At 39.6% G+C, this 21295-nt stretch overlaps 1 protein-coding gene across 9 annotated transcripts in view; it reads right to left on the minus strand.

Moving 5' to 3' along the window:
* Window positions 1-21295, minus strand: part of RAB27A (RAB27A, member RAS oncogene family) — an 84956-nt gene that overhangs the window by 4647 nt on the left and 59014 nt on the right. For all 9 annotated transcript variants that reach the window (XM_054531501.1, XM_054531504.1, XM_054531505.1 and 6 more), the window contains 2 exons: window positions 20808-20911; window positions 15792-15915 (listed from right to left, as the gene is read on the minus strand). In XM_054531501.1, coding sequence (XP_054387476.1) covers window positions 15792-15915; window positions 20808-20911 — 228 coding nt within the window. The remainder of the gene's footprint in view (window positions 1-15791; window positions 15916-20807; window positions 20912-21295) is intronic.

Raw genomic sequence — 21295 nt, forward strand, 5'->3', positions numbered from 1 at the left:
TAGCTATTGAGCACTTAAAATGTGGCTAATGCAACCAAAAACGCGACTTTTTTGTTTTTGTTTTGTTTTGTTTTTTAGAGGCGGAGTCTCGCTCTGTTGCCCAGGCTGGAGTGTAATGGTGTGATCTTGGCTCACTGCAACCTCTGCCTCCCAAGTTCAAGTGATTCTCGTCCCTCAGCCTCCCAAGTAGCAGGGACTACAGGAACATGCCACCACTCCCAGCTAATTTTACCATGTTGGCCAGGCTGGTCTCAAACTCCTGACCTGGAGTGATCTGTCTGCCTCCCCTCCCAAAGTGCTGGGATAACAGGCGTGAGCCACCACACCTGGCCAAAAAACCTGAACTTTTAATTTTAACTTAAATAGCTACATGTGACTAGTGGCTATCATACTGGATAGTGCAGCCCTAAAGAAGCTCTCATATATGTACACGTGGCATCATCTAATGGAATAGATATTGCAGAACTATTTGTAATAGGGAAAAAATTAACCTAAATGTCCATCAATAAGCGCATGAATTGTGATATTTTTATACAATGAATTATACAATGCTTAAACTGTACCAACATGGCAAAAATTAAATGTTGAATTAAAAAACCAACTTGTATGATACAAGATCATTTGTGTGAAGAACACAAAATAATTACACATCATTATAAAAACATCTATGTAGTAAAAGTACAACTTCTTGGACTAGAAATATATCATTTTGACTGCTTTTAGCTAAAAGTAACTGAAAATTGTGGCTCAAATTGGCATGAATCACAAGTAGGAATTTATTGTCATGCATAATGAACACAGAACTAGAGAGTTTCCAGTGTTAATTCGGTCACCGAATAGTAGAAACAAAGAGCCTAGATTCATCTCATCCTTCTGTTCTGCCATCCTCCACATGTCAGCTTTGTCCACAGTCTGACTCCCTTCATGACCCCAGAAGTTAAAACATTCCAGGCATCACATCTCAACACACCAAAGTTCCAAGGAAAAAAGGACTCTTCCTCTGTGTGCCTCTCTCAGGAGAGAGGAAATCTTTCCCAGAAGTCCCTGGAAGACTTTCCCTCATGTCTCATTGGTCAAAACTGTATCACATGCCAATGCCTAAACCAAACTCTGGCAAGAGGAATGGTACACCACCATCATTGGCTTAAACCAATCAGTCTTCCTGGGCTGGTGGCTGGCACCTGCCTCTCTTAAGTAGCAGGTCCTCTAGAAGCAGAGTAGATAGCTAAAGAAAATTGAGATTCTATAAATAAAGGCATGAATATTGTCTAGGCAACCAACAACATCTGCTATAGGAAGCAGACATAGTGTGGTTCCCTCTGAGGAGGTAGGAAGGAGAATGGAATCAGCAAGGAATTTTAAAAGGAGCTTCAATTATATCTGTAAGAAAATTTTATTTTTTATGTATGCATAATATAGTTTCAGAGTAAATATGATCATTTAATACACTGATATAATCTGTAAAGATTAGTATACTTGGGATAGCCATAATCTTAAATATTTGTCTTTTCTTTATACTAGAACGATTTGAATTTTTCCCTCCTAGCTATTTCAAGATATACAATAGATTGTTGTAAACTGTAGTCACCCTACTGATCCTTCTAACACTACATCTTATTTCTTCTATCAAACCATATATTTGTACCTATTAATCAATCTCTCTTCATCCTCCATTCCCTCCTACCCTTCCTGGCCTCTGGTATTCTCCAATCTACTCTCTATCTTCATGAGATCCACCTTTGTAGCTCCCACATATGAATAAGAACATGCAACATTTGTCTTTCTGTGTTTGGCTATTTCACTTAACATAATGATCTCCAGTCCCATCCAAGCTGCTGCAAATGACGAGATTTCATTCTTTATGGTGGAATAATATTCCACTGTATATATAAACCATATTTTATTTATCCGTTCATCCATTGATGGGTACTTAGATTGATTTCATATCTTAGCTCTTGTGGATAGTGCTGCAATAAACATGGGAGTACAGACAGCAAATATCTTTTTGATATATCTGATATACATCTCTATATATCTTTTGGATATATATATATCTCTCCAAAGAAAACTTATATAAAACTTTTAAGAAAACTTCCACTATTTTATATATATATATACATATATATATTAGTGGAATTGCTGGATCATATGGTAGTTCTATTTTTAGTTTTTTTTTTTAAGAACATCCATACTTTTCTCCATAGTGCTTATATTAATTTACTTTCCCACCAACAATGTACAAGGGTTCAACTTTCTCTGCATCCTCACAGCATCCACTATTGCCTGTATTTGGGTTTTTTATTTTTGAAGGGGGGGGATTACTGCCTATATTTTGGATGAAAGTCATGTTAACTGGATGAGATGTTATCTCATTGTAGTTTTGCCTTTCTCTGAGTAGTGATGTTAAGCATTTTTTCATACACCTGTTTGCCATTTGCAGATCTTCTTTTGAGAAATGTCTACTCAGATATTTTGCCTATTTTTAAAACAGATTATTTGTTTTTGCTATTATTTGAGCTCCTTATATATTCTGGTTATTAATCCCTCATCAGATGGGTAGTTTGCAAATATTTTCTCCCATTCTGTGGGTTGTCTCTTCATTTTGTTGTTTCCTTTGCTGTGTAGAAGCTTTTTAGCTTGATATAAATCCCATATGTCTATTCTTGTGTTGGTTGCCTGTGTTTTGTGGTCTCATACAAAAAGTTTTTGTCCAGACCAATGACCTGGAGTGTTTCCCAAATGTTTTCTTCTAGTAGTTTCATAGTTTCAAGTCCGATATTTAAGTTTTTAATTCATTTTGAGTTGATTTTTACATATGGTGAGAGATAGGGGTCTAGTTACATTGTTCTGCATGTGAGTATCTGGTTTTCCCAGCATCATTTATTGAAGAGAATGTCCTTTCCCCATTGTTCTTGGCACTTTTGTCCAAGATGAGTTGTCTGTAAATGCATGGATTTATATCCGGTTTCTCTGTTCTGTTCCATTGGTCTATGTGTCTGTTTTATGCCAATACCATGCTGATTTGGTTCCTATAGCTTTGTAGTAAACTTTGAAGTCAAGCAGTGTGAAGTCTCCACCTTTGGGCTTTTTTCCTCAGGATTGTGTCAGTTATTGAGGGTCTTTTGTGGTTCCATATAAATTTTAGGATTTTTTTCGATATTTGTGAAGATTATTGGTATTTTGATAGGGATTGCATTGAGTCAGTAAATTGCTTTGGGAAGTGTTATCATTTTAACAATATTAATTTTTCCAGTCCAAAAGCATGGAATATTTTTCCATTTTTGGTGTCCTCTTCAATTTCTCTCATCTGTGTTTTATAGTTTTCCTTGTATAGATGCTTCACTTCTTTGGTTAAATTGATTTCTAGGTATTTTATATTCTTCGTAGCTATTTTAAATGAGATTGCTTTCTTGGTTTCTTTTTCAGATTGTTCCCTGTTGGTGTATATAAATGCTAATGATTTTTGTATGTTGATTTTGTATCCTAAAACTTTACTGAATTTGTTGATCAGTTCTAAATGTTTTTTGGTGTAATCTTCAGGTTAGAAAAAAACTCTTAAAGCAGGCCTGTGGCAAGAAGGCCCAGAAAAATTAAGCAGTCTGATCAATGCCATTCAGCTAATGAATGACAGAGAAGCAAGCAGGCTCTTCCTGTTTTCCTGTGCAGGTCCTCATATACTACACTACGTCTTGTAAAACAAAACAGGAAATGTCTTCTCAGTGTTTAGTTCATAGAATACTGATTTCCAAAACTACTAACTAGAAGAAAAAAAACTGGCTGAATTCAAATTTTTGCAACACGCTATTTCACTAAATGAGTTTTCTGGACTATAACTATTTTTTTTTTTTTAGCTTTTCCCCCTTTTTTGCTTTAGGGATTTCCTGTATATGCTCTTCAAAGTGTTCTGGTTTGCCTGAATTGAAACAAGCTGATATATATGAGTCATTTAAAATTGAAGAAAAAAATAACAAAAAAATTACAAAATAACAAAATTATAAAATTATAAAAAATAACAAAAATTATTTCTTGAGCTACCCAATACTATGTGTCTTACATGCATAATTCACTAAATATAACCACTACTGTATTCAGGTACACTATATTCCCATTTCACAAATGATTAAACTAAGGCTGAGAAAGATGAAAGGAACTTGCCCAATTCACAATGCTAGAAAGTAGCAGAGTTAGGATTTGGGTCCACAGCTAATTCCAATGCAGCCAGCTTAACCATAGGTTCTACTGGTTCCAAACTAGTATGAGGATTTTTTAAATAAATAAATCTTATGCACTGCACAAGAAAAAAACGCTGGCTTTGGGGAGTAATCAGAGGTCACTGGCCATGTTCATCAAAGGCTTTGCCACTTACCAACTCCAGACTATGTTTCTGGACCATACACTTGAAGACATTCTGAATTTTACAGCATCAAGTTGCTCAAGAGCATCAAATCTTTTTTTTTTTTTTTTTTTTTTGAGACGGAGTCTCGCTCTGTTGCCCAGGCTGGAGCACAGTGGCGCCATCCTGGCTCACTGCAAGCTCCGCCTCACGGGCTCACGCCATTCTCCTGCCTCAGCCTCCCGAGTAGCTGGGACTACAGGCGGCCGCCACCACACCTGTCTAATTTTTTGTATTTTTAGTAGAGACGGGGTTTCACCATGTTAGCCAGGATGGTCTCGATCTCCTGACCTCGTGATCCACCCGCCTCGGCCTCCCAAAGTGTGGGATTTACAGGCGTAAGCCACCACACCCAGCCCATCAAATCTTAAGTATATATTTGTTTTGTTATCCAAAGACCTGTGGTACAGGTATAATTTTTAAATAACTCACAAAGCATTGCTTCAAAACCGTATGGCTGTTTTTCACATAATCTTAAGAAATCAGTCTTCTTGTCGAAGTCATCCTTTATACATTTGAGATGGTCTTTGCAACAGGATTAATCAACTGACAAATTCATCTTGCTTTTCAATAAAGCCATGAAAGTCGTGATAACATTGTATTTCCTTCAACTGTTGACTTCATTGCCGCCATTTGTGAGGAATCTAACCAACACGCTCTTAGAATTTCAAAACAACAAAGCAGTTATTTTATCATCTCAGGGAGTCCTGCAACTGAATTCAGTAAAGTATTTTTTAAATTTATTAGAACTTTAAAGTCCTCCATGATTACTTTTCTTGAAGAATGTTTTTGTTTTTCTATATTCTCATAGCATGTTAACAACTACATCAGTGACTCTGATTACAATTTACCTTACTCTTTTATTCTTTCTTGGCTAGTAACAGCTTCTATATGAGAGCTTGGTAAAGTTTTCTTTTTTAACTTCTTAATGCTTTTACAGATCTTTTCAGAACTTTTTCACTTCTGATGTTACTAAGAAGCATATTTAGATCAGGGGTTCCCAGTCCCCAGGCCACAGACTGGTACCAATCCACGGCCTGTTAGGAACCAGGCCACACAGCAGGAGGTAAGCAGGGGGCCAGTGAGCAAGCGAAGTTTCATCTGTATTTACAGCTGCTTCCCATCACTCACATCACCACCTGAGCTCTGTCTCCTGTCAGATTAGCAGCATCATTAGATTCTCATAGGAGGACAAGCCATACTGTGAACTGCACATGTGAGGGATCTAGGTTGCACTCTCCTATGAGAATCTAATGCCTGATGATCTGTCACTGTCTCCTACCACCCCCAGATGGGACTGTCCAGTCGCAGGAAAACAAGCTCAAGGCTCCCACTGATTCTACATTATGGTGAGCTGTATAATTATTTCATTATATATTGCAATGTAATAATAATAGAAATAAAGTGCACAATAAATGTAATCTGTTTGAATCATTCCGAAACCACCCCCACCTCCACTGGTCCATGGAAAGATTGTCTTCCATGAAACCAGTTCCCAGTGCCAAAAAGGTTGGGGACCACTGATTTAGAGGATATATGTGTAGGGACATAAGGCTATTTTTCCATTATGATTCCTCAGTAATGCTGTCTTATTATTTGATAACTTCCTCCAGGAGGTGATAAGTCCTTGCAACTGAATCTCTGCAATTCTCTGTTTTAGCACAGCTATTAAAAACTGGTTGAGGCCAGGCACGATGGCTCACACCTGTAATCCCAGCACTTTGGGAGGCCGAGGTGGGCGGATCACAAGATCGGGAGATCGAGACCATCCTGGCTAACACGGTGAAACCCCATCTCTACTATAAATACAAAAAATTAGCCAGGCATGGTGGCAGACGCCTGTAGTCCCAACTACTTGGGAGGCTGAGGCAGGAGAATGGCGTGAACCCAGGAGGCGGAGCTTGCAGTGAGCCCAGATTGCACCACTGCACTCCAGCCTGGGCGACAGAGCGAGACTCCGTCTCAAAACAACAACAACAACAAAAACTGGTTGAGAAACTATCACCTCATTTGAGTGTTTATCCACCCACCTGTGAGTTCTGCAAGGCAGAGTTGCTCCACTAACTCCACCATGCTCATGTTCTATCATCCTTTTATTTGCTGACTCTAAAATATCTTAATCAGAAAAAAGTTTGTTGGGAAAAATGACATGGTCTTCGCAGTTTTTAAACCTCCTGCTTACCTCTTTGTTACTGTCAATCTTTTTTCCTCCATCTATCACCTTGCCCACAAAATGGAGATAATGCATCTCTGTCCCCCACTAGTCACATGTAATATTTGATTCACAATTTGAAGAGGCAATCCTTTGTGACTGGAGTCAATATGTGTTTATTTATCAAGAATCTATAACATCATTGAGCTAAAATCCTGGGGATAGCTTGTGATGCCATTGTTTCAAGAATAGAATTTTAGAATGAGATTTTTCAAAATGTAAATAGTTACATTTTCTTCATTATGATCTTTCTCAATTATATCCATTAAAAATCAGTTAATGTCCACAGAACATTTCTCATACTTAAGGAGAGGGCTTGACCATTCTATCACCTTTCAGAAATACATTATAGGAAAAAGCAGTTGAAAAACTCAGATCTCCTGCAACAGAATAAATTGGAAAATTTTTAAAAAGTAGCTGAACAGTAAGCTTTCTTAAAATGCTAAATCACAATAATGTATACTTCATTTTAAACATTCTCTCAAAATCAGTTACAAATATCTTTCCAACTCCAGAGTCTCCAGCCTCATTTGATTCCTTAATTTTCCTCCACAGCTCCTGAAAATTACTTCACCATCATTTTTGAGGAACAAATGAGAAAACATAGTGAAAGTACTTTGAAAACTATAAAACCTATGCATGGAAGTTATCGACAACATGGATCAATGGTTAAGAGTCATAACCTCAGGCCGGGCGCAGTAGCTCATGCCTGTAATCCCAGCACTTTGGGAGGCTGAGACGGGTGGATCACCTGAGGTCAAGAGTTCAAGACCTGAAACCCCGTCTCTACTAAAAATACAAAAATTAGCCAGGCATGGTGGCAGGCGCCTATAATCCCAGCTATTCAGGAGGCTGAGGCAGGAGAATCACTTTAACCCAGGAGGTGGAGGTTGCAGTGAGCCGAGATCATGCCACAGCACTCCAGCCTGGGCAACAGAGGGAGATGCTGTCTCAAAAAAAAAAAAAAAAAAAAAAAAAGGTCATAACCTCTGGAGTCATGCTGCCTGGCTTCAAATCCTAGTAGTATACCTTACCAACTGTGATTCTGACAAAAGTTTAACCTCTGTGCCTCCGCTGCTTCATCTGTAATACCAAATAACATCAGTGTCTTCTTGTAAGGATTAAATGAGTTAATATTTAAAGCACTTAGATCAGAACCTGACACAAAGTACAAACAATAAATGTTTCTTATTTCCAACACAGAATTGGGTTAGGTGATAAAAGCTTATTTGTAATGATGTTATTTAAAACTCAGAACACAGCCAGGCACAGTGGCTCACACCTGTAATCCCAGCACTTTGAGAGGCCAAGGCAGGGTCGGAGTTGAGGTCAGGAGTTCAAGATCAGCCTGGCCAACAAGGTGAAACCCCATCTCTACTAAAAATACAAAAATTAGCTGGGCATGGTGGCACGTGCCTGTAGTCCCAGCTACTAGGGAGGCTGAGATGGGAGGATCTCTTGAACCCGAGAGGCAGAGGTTGCAGTGGGCCAAGATGGTGCTACTGCACTCCAGCCTGAGCAACAGAGGGAGACTGTCTCAGAAAAGTAAAACAAAAACTCAGAATACATCATCCCAAAAAAGCAATGTCACTAGCAACATGGTAAACATTAAATTCTCAATCTGTATGTTGTATGAAAAAAAAAAGAATAAAAAATAAAAATAAATTTGCAAACTAACCCACAAACTGGTTTAATCCACAATGTAGCTGATCTATAAAATCTACAATACTGCTCTAATTCTGGTACCTGGGACCATGCCTCCCTACATCAGAGATGCTGCACTCAGACCTGTCCTGGCCAAAGTGCTTTGTGCCCCAAAACATTTGCCTCCCTTACTCCTCATTAAACTCCTCACTTTCCAAGCAATCTTCATGAAATGCTGCAAGAAAATGGATCTCACTCTACTGATTAATACTGAGGTATAAATGATGCTTCTAGCAGAGCTGTGAGCTACTGTCCAATGTTTATTAACTTAAGCAAATATTTAATTGGTATAATTTCAACGTATAAGAGCTCTAACTTTTCAAGTTACTCATGCTAAAAGATGCACAATATTAAAAAGACATAGTTTAGATTTGTAACTCCAAATTCAAGTAACAAATTTCTTTCAATTAAAAGTATATTCTCTTGCCATTTGTAAACCTCTAGGTCATGGGACCAGGAGTCAGGTTAACAACTTTAAAATCCTTAGACTAATCATTCAGAGTTTCCTGAGCAATTTGAGGCAGGAAGATTTTCATTTCTACAGGAATAAGTGAATAGAGTTCACTCCACTCTCAGCTCTGTGCCAGTAATTGGGCTGTAATCTCATCTAGCAAACTAGATGAGAGCCATAGAAAAGACCCTGAATTAAGACTTTCTTTCCATAAGTAAATGATGTTCCAGGCTGGACACGGTGGCTCACCTGTAATCCCAGCACTTTGGGAGGCCGAGATGTGTGGATCACTTGAGGCCAAAAGTTCAAGATCAACCTGGCCAACATGGTGAAACCTCGTCTTTACTAAAAAATATATATAAAAATTAGCTGGGCACAGTGGTGCACACTTGTAGCCCCAGCTACTCAGGAGGCTGAGGCAGGAGAATCGCTTGAACCTGGGAGGCAGAGGTTACAGTGAGCCGAGATCGTGTCACTGTACTCCAGCTGGGTGACAGAGCTAGACTCCATCTCAAAAAAAAAAAAAAAATTCAAGAGGATGTATTGTTCCCATTTTAACCAAAGAAAGATTGCTATTGTTCCTTTTCTCCACATGGTGGTGCTAATGTAGCACCACCATGGAGCCGTATTGCCAAAGACGAAAAAATTCAGTGCTGCTAGTCATATTATCAGTCTGTAAGTGGCCACTTAAAGGCCATTTGGAGTACATGCAGACCATTAATAATAATGCATTTTCCAAAAATAGATTAATCATAAATTTTAAAATAAAAAATTTAAGTAAACAGATTCAAATCAATGACAGGGGCATGAGCATTAGCAGTTTTTCACCAAGATCTTGCTTGTGGCGTAGGTCAGCATCCTGATTTCTTTTCCATTATTTATTCTCACAAAACTAGAAGATCCTAAATCTCAGTTAGAGGTTGCCAGGAATAACAGCAAGTATGTTTGGTGGTTCTGTCAAATGGCTCTAGACATTTGGCTCACATGTGGATCTAGAAATTATGAACAAATGTCTCACTAAAGTGAGAAGTGAGTTTCACACTACTTTTCATAGTCTGTTGGATGCTAATTGAACAACATTTCCAGGAAATGGCTGGTGTGCTGACTGTTTGAACCTGGGAGATTGCAGCAAATGAAATCCAGATCCTCTGCTGAGTTAAATGGAGCTCTGCAAATCAGTCTTGTACGTTTGATTATGACATTTGTGTACTTTTCAAACATGCCCAATGCTACATCGCTATTTCTCAAATCAAGAAAAGATGTAATCAAGTTTGTAAAGAATTAAACTATTAGAGATCAAGCTATTTGTACCACATTTCATCTAGTTCAAACTGGAGAAGACACTGAGCATGCTGTTGAACTAAGCTACTTGAAATCCCTGAAATGATCCATACTGATATTATTAATGTTGTAAATAAATATTTTTAATTCCTCTTTCATTCCAGAAACTCTTGAACATCTTCCTCAGCAATAACCAGCAGCCTTCAGTAGGGAGAACATCATCTTAAATTTGTTGCCCATTTCTTTGCATCGTACACAAAATACATACATTCAGTTGTCATTCTTAGTTCATTTTTTTTTTTTTTAAAGATGGAGTCTCACTCTGTTGCCCAGGCTGGAGTGCAATGGTATGATCTTGGCTCACTGCAACCTCTGCCTCCTGGGTTCAAGCGATTCTCCTGCCTCAGCCTCCCAGGTAGCTGGGATTACAGGCACCCACCATCATACCCAGCTAATTTTTATATTTTTGTAGAGACGGAGTTTCACCATGTTGGCCAGGCTGGTCTCGAACTCCTAAGCTCAGGTGATCCACCCACCTCAACCTCCCAAAGTGCTGGGATTACAGGCATGAGCCACCATGCCCGGCTTTAGATAATATTCACATTTTTCTCTATTTTCCTCAACTCTGAATCAAGAACAAAGGCTTATTATGACCACCAACTATCCTTTGTGAATAAAGTATGGACAGACATTTCAGTGCAACCATATTTAGTCACAGAGTGAAGCCCTTGTCCACTCACTTGTGGTTGGTGCTCCCTCACTACCAATGCCAAGGTCCCTTCCCAGCCTATATCATAGGTGATGTAATTAACTGGGTGAGAAAAAAAACTTCCTCTCTTTAGCATGGATTTTCCAATGAGAAGTCATTGAGCATATTTCACTCACTCATGCATGGCACAAGTAGACAACTGGTTCATATCCTGTACAAGAATGACTTTGTCCAAAGAAAATATCTGCTAGCACGCTCACCTGTCAAGCAAAATGTCTGCTAGCATGCGTATTTGATAGGAACTCAAAGTGTTGTCTTGAACCAGCAGCACCAACATCTGGAAACTGATCATCAGTATACATTTGTGGGCTCCAACCCAGACCTACTGAATCAGAAACTGTGGGACCCAGTGTTCAGGTGATTGATTCTGATGCACACTGAAGCTTGAGATCTAATAGTGTCTTCCAAAAGAGGAATGTTGCCAATATTTCATTCTGCTTTCTCTTCTATTTGTCACTGACTTCGTAGCTATCTTTTTAAAGTGTTTCAGCAATCATGTGAACTATAATCACTTGGCTGGCAGGAGTGCAAATTTGAACAACTTTCTGTTTTATTCTCTTCTCTAACTTCATTGACAATGTCACTCAATATAATATATTGGAAACGATTATGTTGCATTTGTTCCAAGAAAATTCAATTGGTTTACCATAGAGATCACTTTGATTTGTTAGGAAGTGAACTAAGAGCTTCATATTACAATTTAACCAAGTTTCACAGCAAAAACAAACAAACAACAACAACAAAAAAAACCATGGAAAATTAGGGGTAGACTCTTAGGCCACTACAAATTTTTTTTTCTGATATTCATTATCATGCATACAATTTGCCCTTTACATTTTTGTCTGTTGTATGAAGTCCTCATTCTCAAATTTACTTGTCTCAGCACACACAGATTAATATTCCATATTCGCACTGTAGTGTTCTTTTTTTTTTTTTTTTTTAGACGGAGTCTCGCTGTATCGCCCAGGCTGGAGTGCAGGGGCGCGATCTCGGCTCACTGCAAACTCCACCTCCCGGGTTCACACCATTCTCCTGCCTCAGCCTCCTGAATAGCTGGGATTACAGGCACCCGCCACCGCGCCCGGCTAATGTTTTATATTTTTAGTAGAGATGGGGTTTCACTGTGTTAGCCAGGATGGTCTCGATCTCCTGACCTCATGATCCACCCGCCTCGGCCTCCCAAAGTGCTGGGATTACAGGCGTGAGCCACCGCACCCGGCCTGTAGTGTTGTTTATTAGGCTTACAAAGTTCTTCTGAGACATGGTGTTTGATTCTTTGAATGTATGTCTATTCTAGAGAACCACTTGTAAACCAACGATCTGGGGTTTTTTTGTTTATTTTTGTTAGTTTTTTTTTGTTAGGTTTTTTTTTTTTTTTTTTGAGACAGAGTTTTGCTCTTGTTGCCCAGGCTGGAGTGCAATGGTACGATCTTGGCTCACTGCAACCTCTGCCTCACCAGGGTTCAAGCGATTCTCCTGCCTCAGCCTCCCAAGTAGCTGGGATTACAGGTGCCCGCCACCACACCAGGCTAATTTTTTGTATTTTTAGTAGAGATGCGGTTTCACCATGTTGGCCAGGCTGGTCTAGAACTCCTGACCTCAGGTGATCCACCTGCCTTGGCCTCCCAAAGTGCTGGCATTGCAGGCATGAGCCACCGCACCTGGCCCCAATGATCTGTTTTTATGAATTGAGAACAGAAGACAGCATAATAGTAACAAAAAATGTAAATTTATCAAACAACATACAAATTATATGAAGATATGCCATAAACTTTATCCTGTTTTCTGATTGTTAGCACATGGATAAACTAAACAATATAGTCCTTTAGTGCATGTGCAACCAGTGTAAATGTTCTAAGAATGAAACAAAACATCTGTGAAAATAATCATTAAAGTTATATGCCGTATTTGTGAAATGCATGTGAACCAAATTGTTCCAACATATTTTCCTCTAAAAGTGTCAAACAGCCTACCAAACTACATGTTATGCTCTCTGTATCCTAAGGGACTCTGTTTCCAGCCCTTTCCTTTCTTCAAGAGTTTCAATCATTATCTGCTAAATCTTCTTTCCTCATTTTAAGTCAATTCGAAAACTATAGATTGAGCTCCTCTCTATGAAATACTCCATAACCATCATGACCTGGGCACAGGTGAAAGATAGTCCCCTACATCCCTCAGATACCCCATATGACAGAAGGCAGGGTTAGGCTCTGTGATACCAGACAGGCTGTAGAATCCTAAGAACCAGGGCACAGGAAACAAGCAAAGGGCTGAAAAAGCCCACAGGGGCAAGAAATCAAGCCTGACCCTCCCCCAGTACTTGAGAATATACTTGAATGTGCTTGTTTGATCTAGCTAACTCCTCTAACTGCCTTTTTCTTTTTTTTTTCTTTGCATTTACTGACATTCTCTCAAAAGAATGCTCTAGATCCATGGTTTCCATTGCTTCATCACTTACTTCCTCCTTACCCATTGCAACATACCTCACAGTTTCAACACTTCAGTATTCTCTGTGGTATTTGATCTCTCCCTGTTTCTTTTCCACTACATTACATGAGTGCCTCTCAGGGGAGCAGGGGGGCATTTCAGAATGGCCAGTAAGGCTCTGTCAACCTCCACCTCAGAATCACCTAAGTCACTGGTTCTCAACCATTTTAAAAGATTTTAAAAGATACCAATGCCCAGGCTTTGTAATGAGTCAGCTTGGCTAGGCTAAACAACATTTCCCAGAATGCCCTTTCTGGTTAGGGTGGGCCACAAAAGAGATTTGGGGGCAATTTTGGGGGTGGGAAGTGAAGCAACATCCATTTCATAGCCCTCATATATTGTCGCTTATCTGCTGGCTCATCTTGTTGGCATAAACCTGCAACTAGACCTGCACCTGGACCAGGTGAATGTTGTTAGCCCTGTGACAAAGGGCCCCAGTTTCTGCAGGACACCCACACCAGCCAGGTCAGAGGCAACAGGAAGTGACATGGGTTTTAGTCCCTCATCATGGGCACCAGCTGGTTCTCACTTTTTCCATCCATTCCCTTCTCCCCTTCACATCCTTCTCCCCTTCCTGTCTGCCTGTCCTGTCCTTCAAGCTTCAGCATCAGACACAAAGCCAACACCTTACAGAGACTACTTACCCAGCTCCCACAATTGCATATGCTCAAATTCCTGTAACAGATCCCTTCATGTATAGGTATGCTTCTTCAGTTGAACCCTGCCTGAGAAACTCCTCCAGACCAATTATGTCTGATGGTCAGAGGTGAAGCCCAGACATGAGAATGTGTTAAAAGTTCTCTGGATGTTTCTAACATGGTTAAACACCATCTGCCCTAGGGTAAAAACCTCTACGTGCAATTGCAAATGCTTGCCAGAGTAAGCCTATAGTGGATGGGAATCCTTCCACTAAGCTAGTCTTGAGAAAAACCTAAAATCCTGCCCTACTCTATGTGTTTTTCCTGATTTATTCTTCCTTTTCCTTTTTCACAAAGCTAGCCTCTGCCCACCTCACAGACCACTGCAATCTATCAATCTCTAGTCTTTCCTCCCTCCCCACCTATAGCCTCTAGACTGATCTGGAAATGTAAACATAACATCCCTCCATGCTCAAAGGCTTTCAGCAACTCCCTGTCCCCCAGGGATCAAATCTAATCTCCTTACCTGGTATTCAAACCTCTCCAGAGTCTGGCTTCTTCCTACCTGGCCAATCTATCCTCCCCCTCTTTTCCCAGTATAAACCCTACCAGCTTTCTGAACCTCCATCAACCAAAGAAAGAATAAAGCAGTGATCACACAATAAAAAGTGAAAGGTTTTCCCTTGGCCTCCTTGGATTCTGCTAACCACCAAGGCCAAAAGCTGGGTAACATCCCCTACACCATCTACACCATCTCTATTTCCCTCCCCTCCCTTCTCAACCCACTTGCTTCCTTCCTCTTTTAATGCTAGTAAGGGTATGAATTTACATATGGGTTCTCATTGTGTGAGAGGCAGAAAAAAAGTAAAGTAAAAATTCCTTTTAGAGGCACCCTTAACGCTTTAATACTTTAATAAGCAGCAGCTGACCACTTCTTTCATGTCCAATTCATGCTGCTGCTGCTGCTGCTGCTATGATCCTATTCCCAGAACTCAAGGAGAACAACAGTATTTTGCCGACCCTCCACCACAAGACCATAGACTAAGCTGAAAGAGATCTCACACTCCTCTCCCAGAATAGAAATTTCAAAACCAGCACCTAGTCTGCAATAACCAATAAGCCCTTCTTATATGCTAGCATTCTCTACAATAGTACATGAAGTGGCTTTGAAATTTCCTTGCTGAGGCTGGGTGTGGTGGCTCATACCTCTAATCCCAGCACTTTGGGAGGCTGAGGCGGGTGGGTCACAAGGTCAGGAGTTGGAGATCAGCCTGGCCAATACGATGAAACCCTGTCTCTACTAAAAATACAAAAATTAGCTGGGCATGGTGGTGGACTCCTGTAGTCCTACGTACTTGGGAGGCTGAGGTAGGAGAATCGCTTGAACCCGGAAGGCAGAGGTTGCAGTGAGCCGAGATTGTGCCACTGCACTCCAGCCTGGGTGACAGTGTGAGACTCTGTCTCAAAAAAATAAATAAATAAATAAATAAGAAAGGAAGAGAAAAGAAATTTCGTTGCTCAACATGGAGGATTTCTTTACCCCAGGAGTCTCCTATTTGCATCTTGGAAAGAAGGCCTTACATACTTAAGGTGCCTCGGAGACAACTCAAAGTTGTCTCTCTGCAAATGCCAAGAGTTTGAGAAAATGGGACCAAAGCACTGAAGGAAGTCCTTGCCACATGCATTTTCAATGGATCCTACTATCATATCGTATAAAAAGGACACATTCAACATGCCCCAAGGCCTATGGCTGAGGTTTTGCTTTAATTTTCCACTTCTGTCTTTTTCATTACCATTCACCTGCTAATGTTTATATTGAAAATGTTTTCTCTAGACTTCTCCACAAAAATACTCACCCATATTTCTCTGCAAGTGCTATGGCTTCCTCCTCTTTCACTACTCTCTGGTCCTCCAGATCACTCTTGTTTCCACACAGCACTATATCTGGGTTTTCACAATATGCATGCATCTGTAGCTGGCCTATTAATATAAGAAAGTTTATTATATACATAAATAATAATATAAGTGTATGATCAGTGAACAAACACATGCAAAAGTGCTTTGAAGACTACAATGTATATATAGATATTGGGAATTGACATAATGCTTTCAAAGCATCAGTAATCTTATCTGTAAAGCTGAATAGTTGGGGCAGAAATATAAAACCATTCTTTTTTTTTTTTTTTTTGAGATGGTGTCTTGCTTTGTCGCCCAGGCTAGAGTGCAGTGGCATGATCTCGGCTCACTGCAACCTCCGCCTCCCGGGTTCAAGCGATTCTCCTGCCTCAGCCTCCTGAGTAACTGGGATTACAGGTGCCCGCCACCACGCCCGGCTAATTTTTAGATTTTTAGTAGAGACGGGGTTTCACGATATTGGCCAGGCTGGTCTTGAACTCCTGACCTCATGATCCACCCGCCTTGGCCTCCCAAAGTGCTGGGATTACAGGCCTGAGCCACCACGCACAGCCTATAAAACCATTCTTAAGCACATACCCCAGTTTATCGGAGAATTCATAGGAGAATGTGCTACCTCTCAAGTGTGAGGGCCCACATGTGCACACGCACACACATGCACACACACACATACAAAACACCTTTCTTTTTTATGAAGGCTATTTGAAAAGAAAGTTGGAGGAGTTCCTAGGGTTTACTGCTAATCTTAAAACTGTTTTTACGTGTTTTTTTCTCCATAGCAATGACATTTCTAAAAGAATTGTTTTTCTCCAAACTAATCTATTTCTGTCCAAAATGTTTTTCACATTTTTCTATTATCCTAGGGCAGAATCAATTCATTTAAAACAAACAAGATACAGCCTTCAATGAGAAGAAAAGACCCAGAATAAACAGTAAGTGATTCTGTCACCAAAACCAAGTGGAAGCAGAGGACTATAATTCTTATTCCGCAGGACTTATTTCACCTGAAAACCTGCAAATAGGCACAATTATAAAAAGCAATTGACTCAAACCAAAGAGCTTCACTAAGCTAAATAGTTCAATCTTTCAAAGTAGGAAAATAACACCTCATTTCTTACCCATCACACCCCAGAATAAAATTAAGGCCTAAACGTTCACAGTAAGACATACTTCAAAGTTTATGGCCTAATTTATTTTTTCATCATGGTTAACCAGAAAAGTGTGGACATTTTAGTTCCTCATTATGAAGTCGTGTTCATTATATCTTATCATGAGAAAGTCAAGTAGGCAGGTGTTTACTGAGCATTAGCACAGGCCTGATACTCTGCATGGAATTTCACAACAGTTCTTTGCCCTCATGGGGCAACTGGGGTAATAAGACCTACAGAGGAGAGACTAAACTGTGTACCATTTCATGAAAAGCCATGCCCTTTCTTTCCTCCAGGTTGTTACACACGCTGTTCCCACATCGTTGAATACTTAACCACAACCTTCCTTCAAGACTTGCTTCATGGTTACCTCATTATCTTTCTGGTCTCCAGAGTGGCTCTGTGCTCTGTTAATGCCTTATAAGGTGTTATAGGTCTATGCCCGGTGTCATGCTATGAGCACGGACTCAGGATCCAGTGTACCTAGGGTTGAATCCTGGCTCTGCCATTTACTAGCTGTGTAACCCCGATGAAGTTATTTGACTGCCTCAATTTCCCCATCTGTAAATGGTGATAATGATACTACTTACTTTATACAGTCAAGGTAAGGATTAAAATGAATTAATCCAACGATTCTGCAGGTAAAGACTGTGAGCCACCAGCCTTAGCATAACCTAAGAATTTGTTGACATGCAAGTCTCAGGTCCCACTCCAGCTCTACTGAATCAGGAATGCTGGAAATGGGGCTAGAAATCTGTGTTTTAAAATGTCCTCCAGGTGACTGAGATGCACATTCACATTTGAGAACTACTAAGTTAATATATTAAAGCATTTAGAAGAGCATGTAAGTATCACCAGTAATTATGGTTAACAGTATTTATTTTGGGCAGTCTAGGAAGCGTGATTATTGGTGATTTCTTCCTTTTGTCTCATTTTTCCTAATTTTTCTACTAAGATTGTGCTTATCTAAAAAGCAAATTAATCAGTTATTTTTAAAACTTCACTAAGAAAAAAGTCACCTACATAAACAACTACAATCTGATACTGGATGTGGTAAGGACCCTATACACAGTATAAAATGTAACAGGGGTTAAAAGGATGGAAAACATCTAACACAACTAAGTTTATTACAGAAAATCTCACAGAGGCCATCTTTGCTAAGTTTTAAAGAATAAGCAGAACTCCAGTTGGTTAAAAAATGGGGGCAGGTATGGAAAGGGTTTTTCAGACAGAGAGAATAATGGGAATAAAAAATAAAGAGGTAAAAATATGTAAAATATATACTGTTGGGTTCTTGCACCACTTATGTGACTCTACAGAAGAAAGTTTAGAAATGTAGGCTACTTTAAAGTTTCCTTAGGAAACACACTAGCACTGGATGAAGAGTGACTCTGGGCATGACTTGCTTACTCCTCTGAAATCCAGGAAGACAGGACAGTGACTACCACACTACCAAATTCCTTTCAGATTTCAATCCAGGCCCAGAGGACTCAGACTCTGTTCTGTCTCCTCAACTGAGTGGGGCTTACTTTAGACTTTTGTCACCCTTCTCAAGAGGGCCTGGAGAAATTGAGTGAGAGGGAAGGGTCTGCAAGGAGCAAAGGGAAAGGGGAGGGTATATAGACCTGCTCTCCTCTCCCAGGCCAATCAGGGCCAACGAGTCAGCTACTTCTTTAATGCAACACTGTGTTCTGACACTCACCACTGATTTTTATATATTTGTGTGTGTGTGAGTGTGTATTTGTGTGTATTAAGCTATTATTTTTATTAAAAGATAAGAAATGGGCCAGGCATTGTGGCTCACGCCTGTAATCCCAGCACTTTGGGAGGCTGAGGCGGGCGGATCACCTGAGGTCAGGAGTTGGAGACCAGCCTGGCCAACATGGTGAAACCCCATCTCTACAAAAATACAAAAATTAGCTGGGCGTGTTGGTGTGCGCCTGTAATCCCAGCTACTCAGGAGGCTGAGGCAGGAGAATTGCTTGAACCCAGGAGGCGGAGGTTGCAGTGAGCCGAGACTGCACCATTGCACTCCAGCAAGGGCAACAAGAGTAGAAACTCCATCTCAAAAAAAAAAAAAAAGGTAAGAAATGAATGATCGTTGTAATACTCAAAAGGCTGACAGGAAGAAGAAAAAATAAAAGTACAGATAATTAACAAATGTTTATTCCTAATTAAGATTTGATATTACCACTTCTGACCCTGAACATTATACCTTTTTGTTTAAATGGTAGGGGGTGGAGAATACTTTCTATTAAAGACATAAAATCTTCAATACATATAAGAGTTCTTTACCTAATTGAGCAATAAGGGTTCTTTTACTCTCTAAGGAAAACAAAACAAAATACATACATATGTATACATATTTTCACATAATTTTGTTCTTTATCCAACTAGTTAGCCAGGATAGGCAATATTTATCTAATGTCTCAGAGTTTTAGTGTCTACCTATGAAAAACAGGTGGGTTATTTTTTGATGCTAAGATTCTATGAGCACTCTCTAGTGATCCTTATAAAATAGTTGATTTTAAAAAGCCCCAGAACTTGTTCTGATGATGCAAAGGAGGGATGATGAACACGGGCTGAAAGTAAGGGACCATAAATAGCCACTGTCATTCAGCTACAAGGGAAATAACGAGGTATGCAACTTAGCCAGGCATCTAGCGAAGTGAAGCCCCAGTAAGCATTACTATATTTGGGGAACTCATATTTAAAGCAATTAATAGCTCCTCAACTCTTAGTGGCCAACTGACATGAGAACGGGCAAAAAAAGGCCATTAAACTGAAAGCCAAAGCTTCATATCCTTGGATAAGTCTATTACTTTTTAAGGATCAATGTCCTTCTCCTGAAATAAGGACACAACACTGACCCGAATCTTTGCCCAGGGTGATTGTGAGGATCAGATACAAAGTATGTGAAAACCACAGTGCACTAAATTATTTTTAAACTCATTTTTAAACTAAGGTTTTCTACTATCAAAACTACAGCCAATTACCCTTTCATAATCCCAAAACAGTAAGTAATGTTTAAGTAGCAGATCTTTTTAAATCAGTGTTTTAAAGATTTAGATGTTAAGAATTTAATATTACAGCCTTCCCTAATAGATTCTCTAGGGTTACACTAACATGACCAAACAGAGAAAATATACATTTGAAAGCTGTTATGCAGTCAAGTGGCAGAATTCTAAATGGCTACGAACCAATCATTCAGGAGGTTAAAATCTCTCCAAAATAAAAGTTGACATATACTGCACTGGTGACCACTTTTACCAATGCAGATGTAGAGTTTTCCATGGCAGAATCCTCCTGAAAGATGCTCTAACCCTAAAAGCTAGAAGGGTACTCTAAGCACAGAAAAGACATGAAGCCAGGGGTATGATCCATTAAGTCTTTAAAAGCTATCTGCATCTATGCAATATCCATTTAATGCCCAGAGATGATATAAGAATTGATAGCATACAATAGACAAGCAGATACTTAGAGATTTAACTTCTCTAGGCTTCTACTTCCTCATCTATGAAATGGGAATAAGAGTCTCTTCTGTGGGACAGACTGAAGAGGAGAGCACACATAAAGTGCTGCCTTGTACCTGGAGCACAGGAAGTACTCAACAAATTAAAGTTATCAGTACCAGGGAGAAGCAGAGAATTTCAATTATCTTTGTCCCTAAACTAAAAACCTTGCTCCTTAAAATAGTATTTGCACTAAGATCTCCTCCAAAACAATTTGTCACAGAAGTAGAGCATAAGAGGGCATTCTATAAATAAGAGGGGAGTGTGTAGCAGGACACTGGGGAACAATAACACTTACTTATCCAGTTTCTGACATTGAGGAAACTTTGCTCATTTGTCAGATCAAAAAGTAGAAGAAAACCCATAGCATCTCTGAAGAACGCTGTTGTTAAGCTACGAAACCTAGGAACATAAAAGCAGAATGGTCAGTTAAACCATGGCCCCACTCCTGAAATATAAAGCTACAAGCAATGCCTTCAGCCTCTTACAAAAGTTTACCAATAACAAGCTACATGGTGATATTTCAAAAGTGTATAGGATAGTTATTTATCACTTATATCAGTTTAAGTGTTAACAGACCATGTGATTTGAAAATCCAGCCTGCTGGAGAGGGATGACAAGAACCAGCTTGTAATCTTAGTCTCAGCCAAGAATTTATTGTACAATTATGAGTTAATTTGGCCAAAAGCAATATAGTGTATGTTTTCCTATTGTGAAAGCTTGACTTGACACTACAATGTGTTCCATGATCTTTTAATTTCAGAATATGCAGAGATCTCTTATCTC

The sequence above is a fragment of the Pongo abelii genome, chromosome 16 (assembly GCF_028885655.2).
Source record: "Pongo abelii isolate AG06213 chromosome 16, NHGRI_mPonAbe1-v2.0_pri, whole genome shotgun sequence".
Lineage (NCBI taxonomy): Eukaryota > Metazoa > Chordata > Mammalia > Primates > Hominidae > Pongo > Pongo abelii.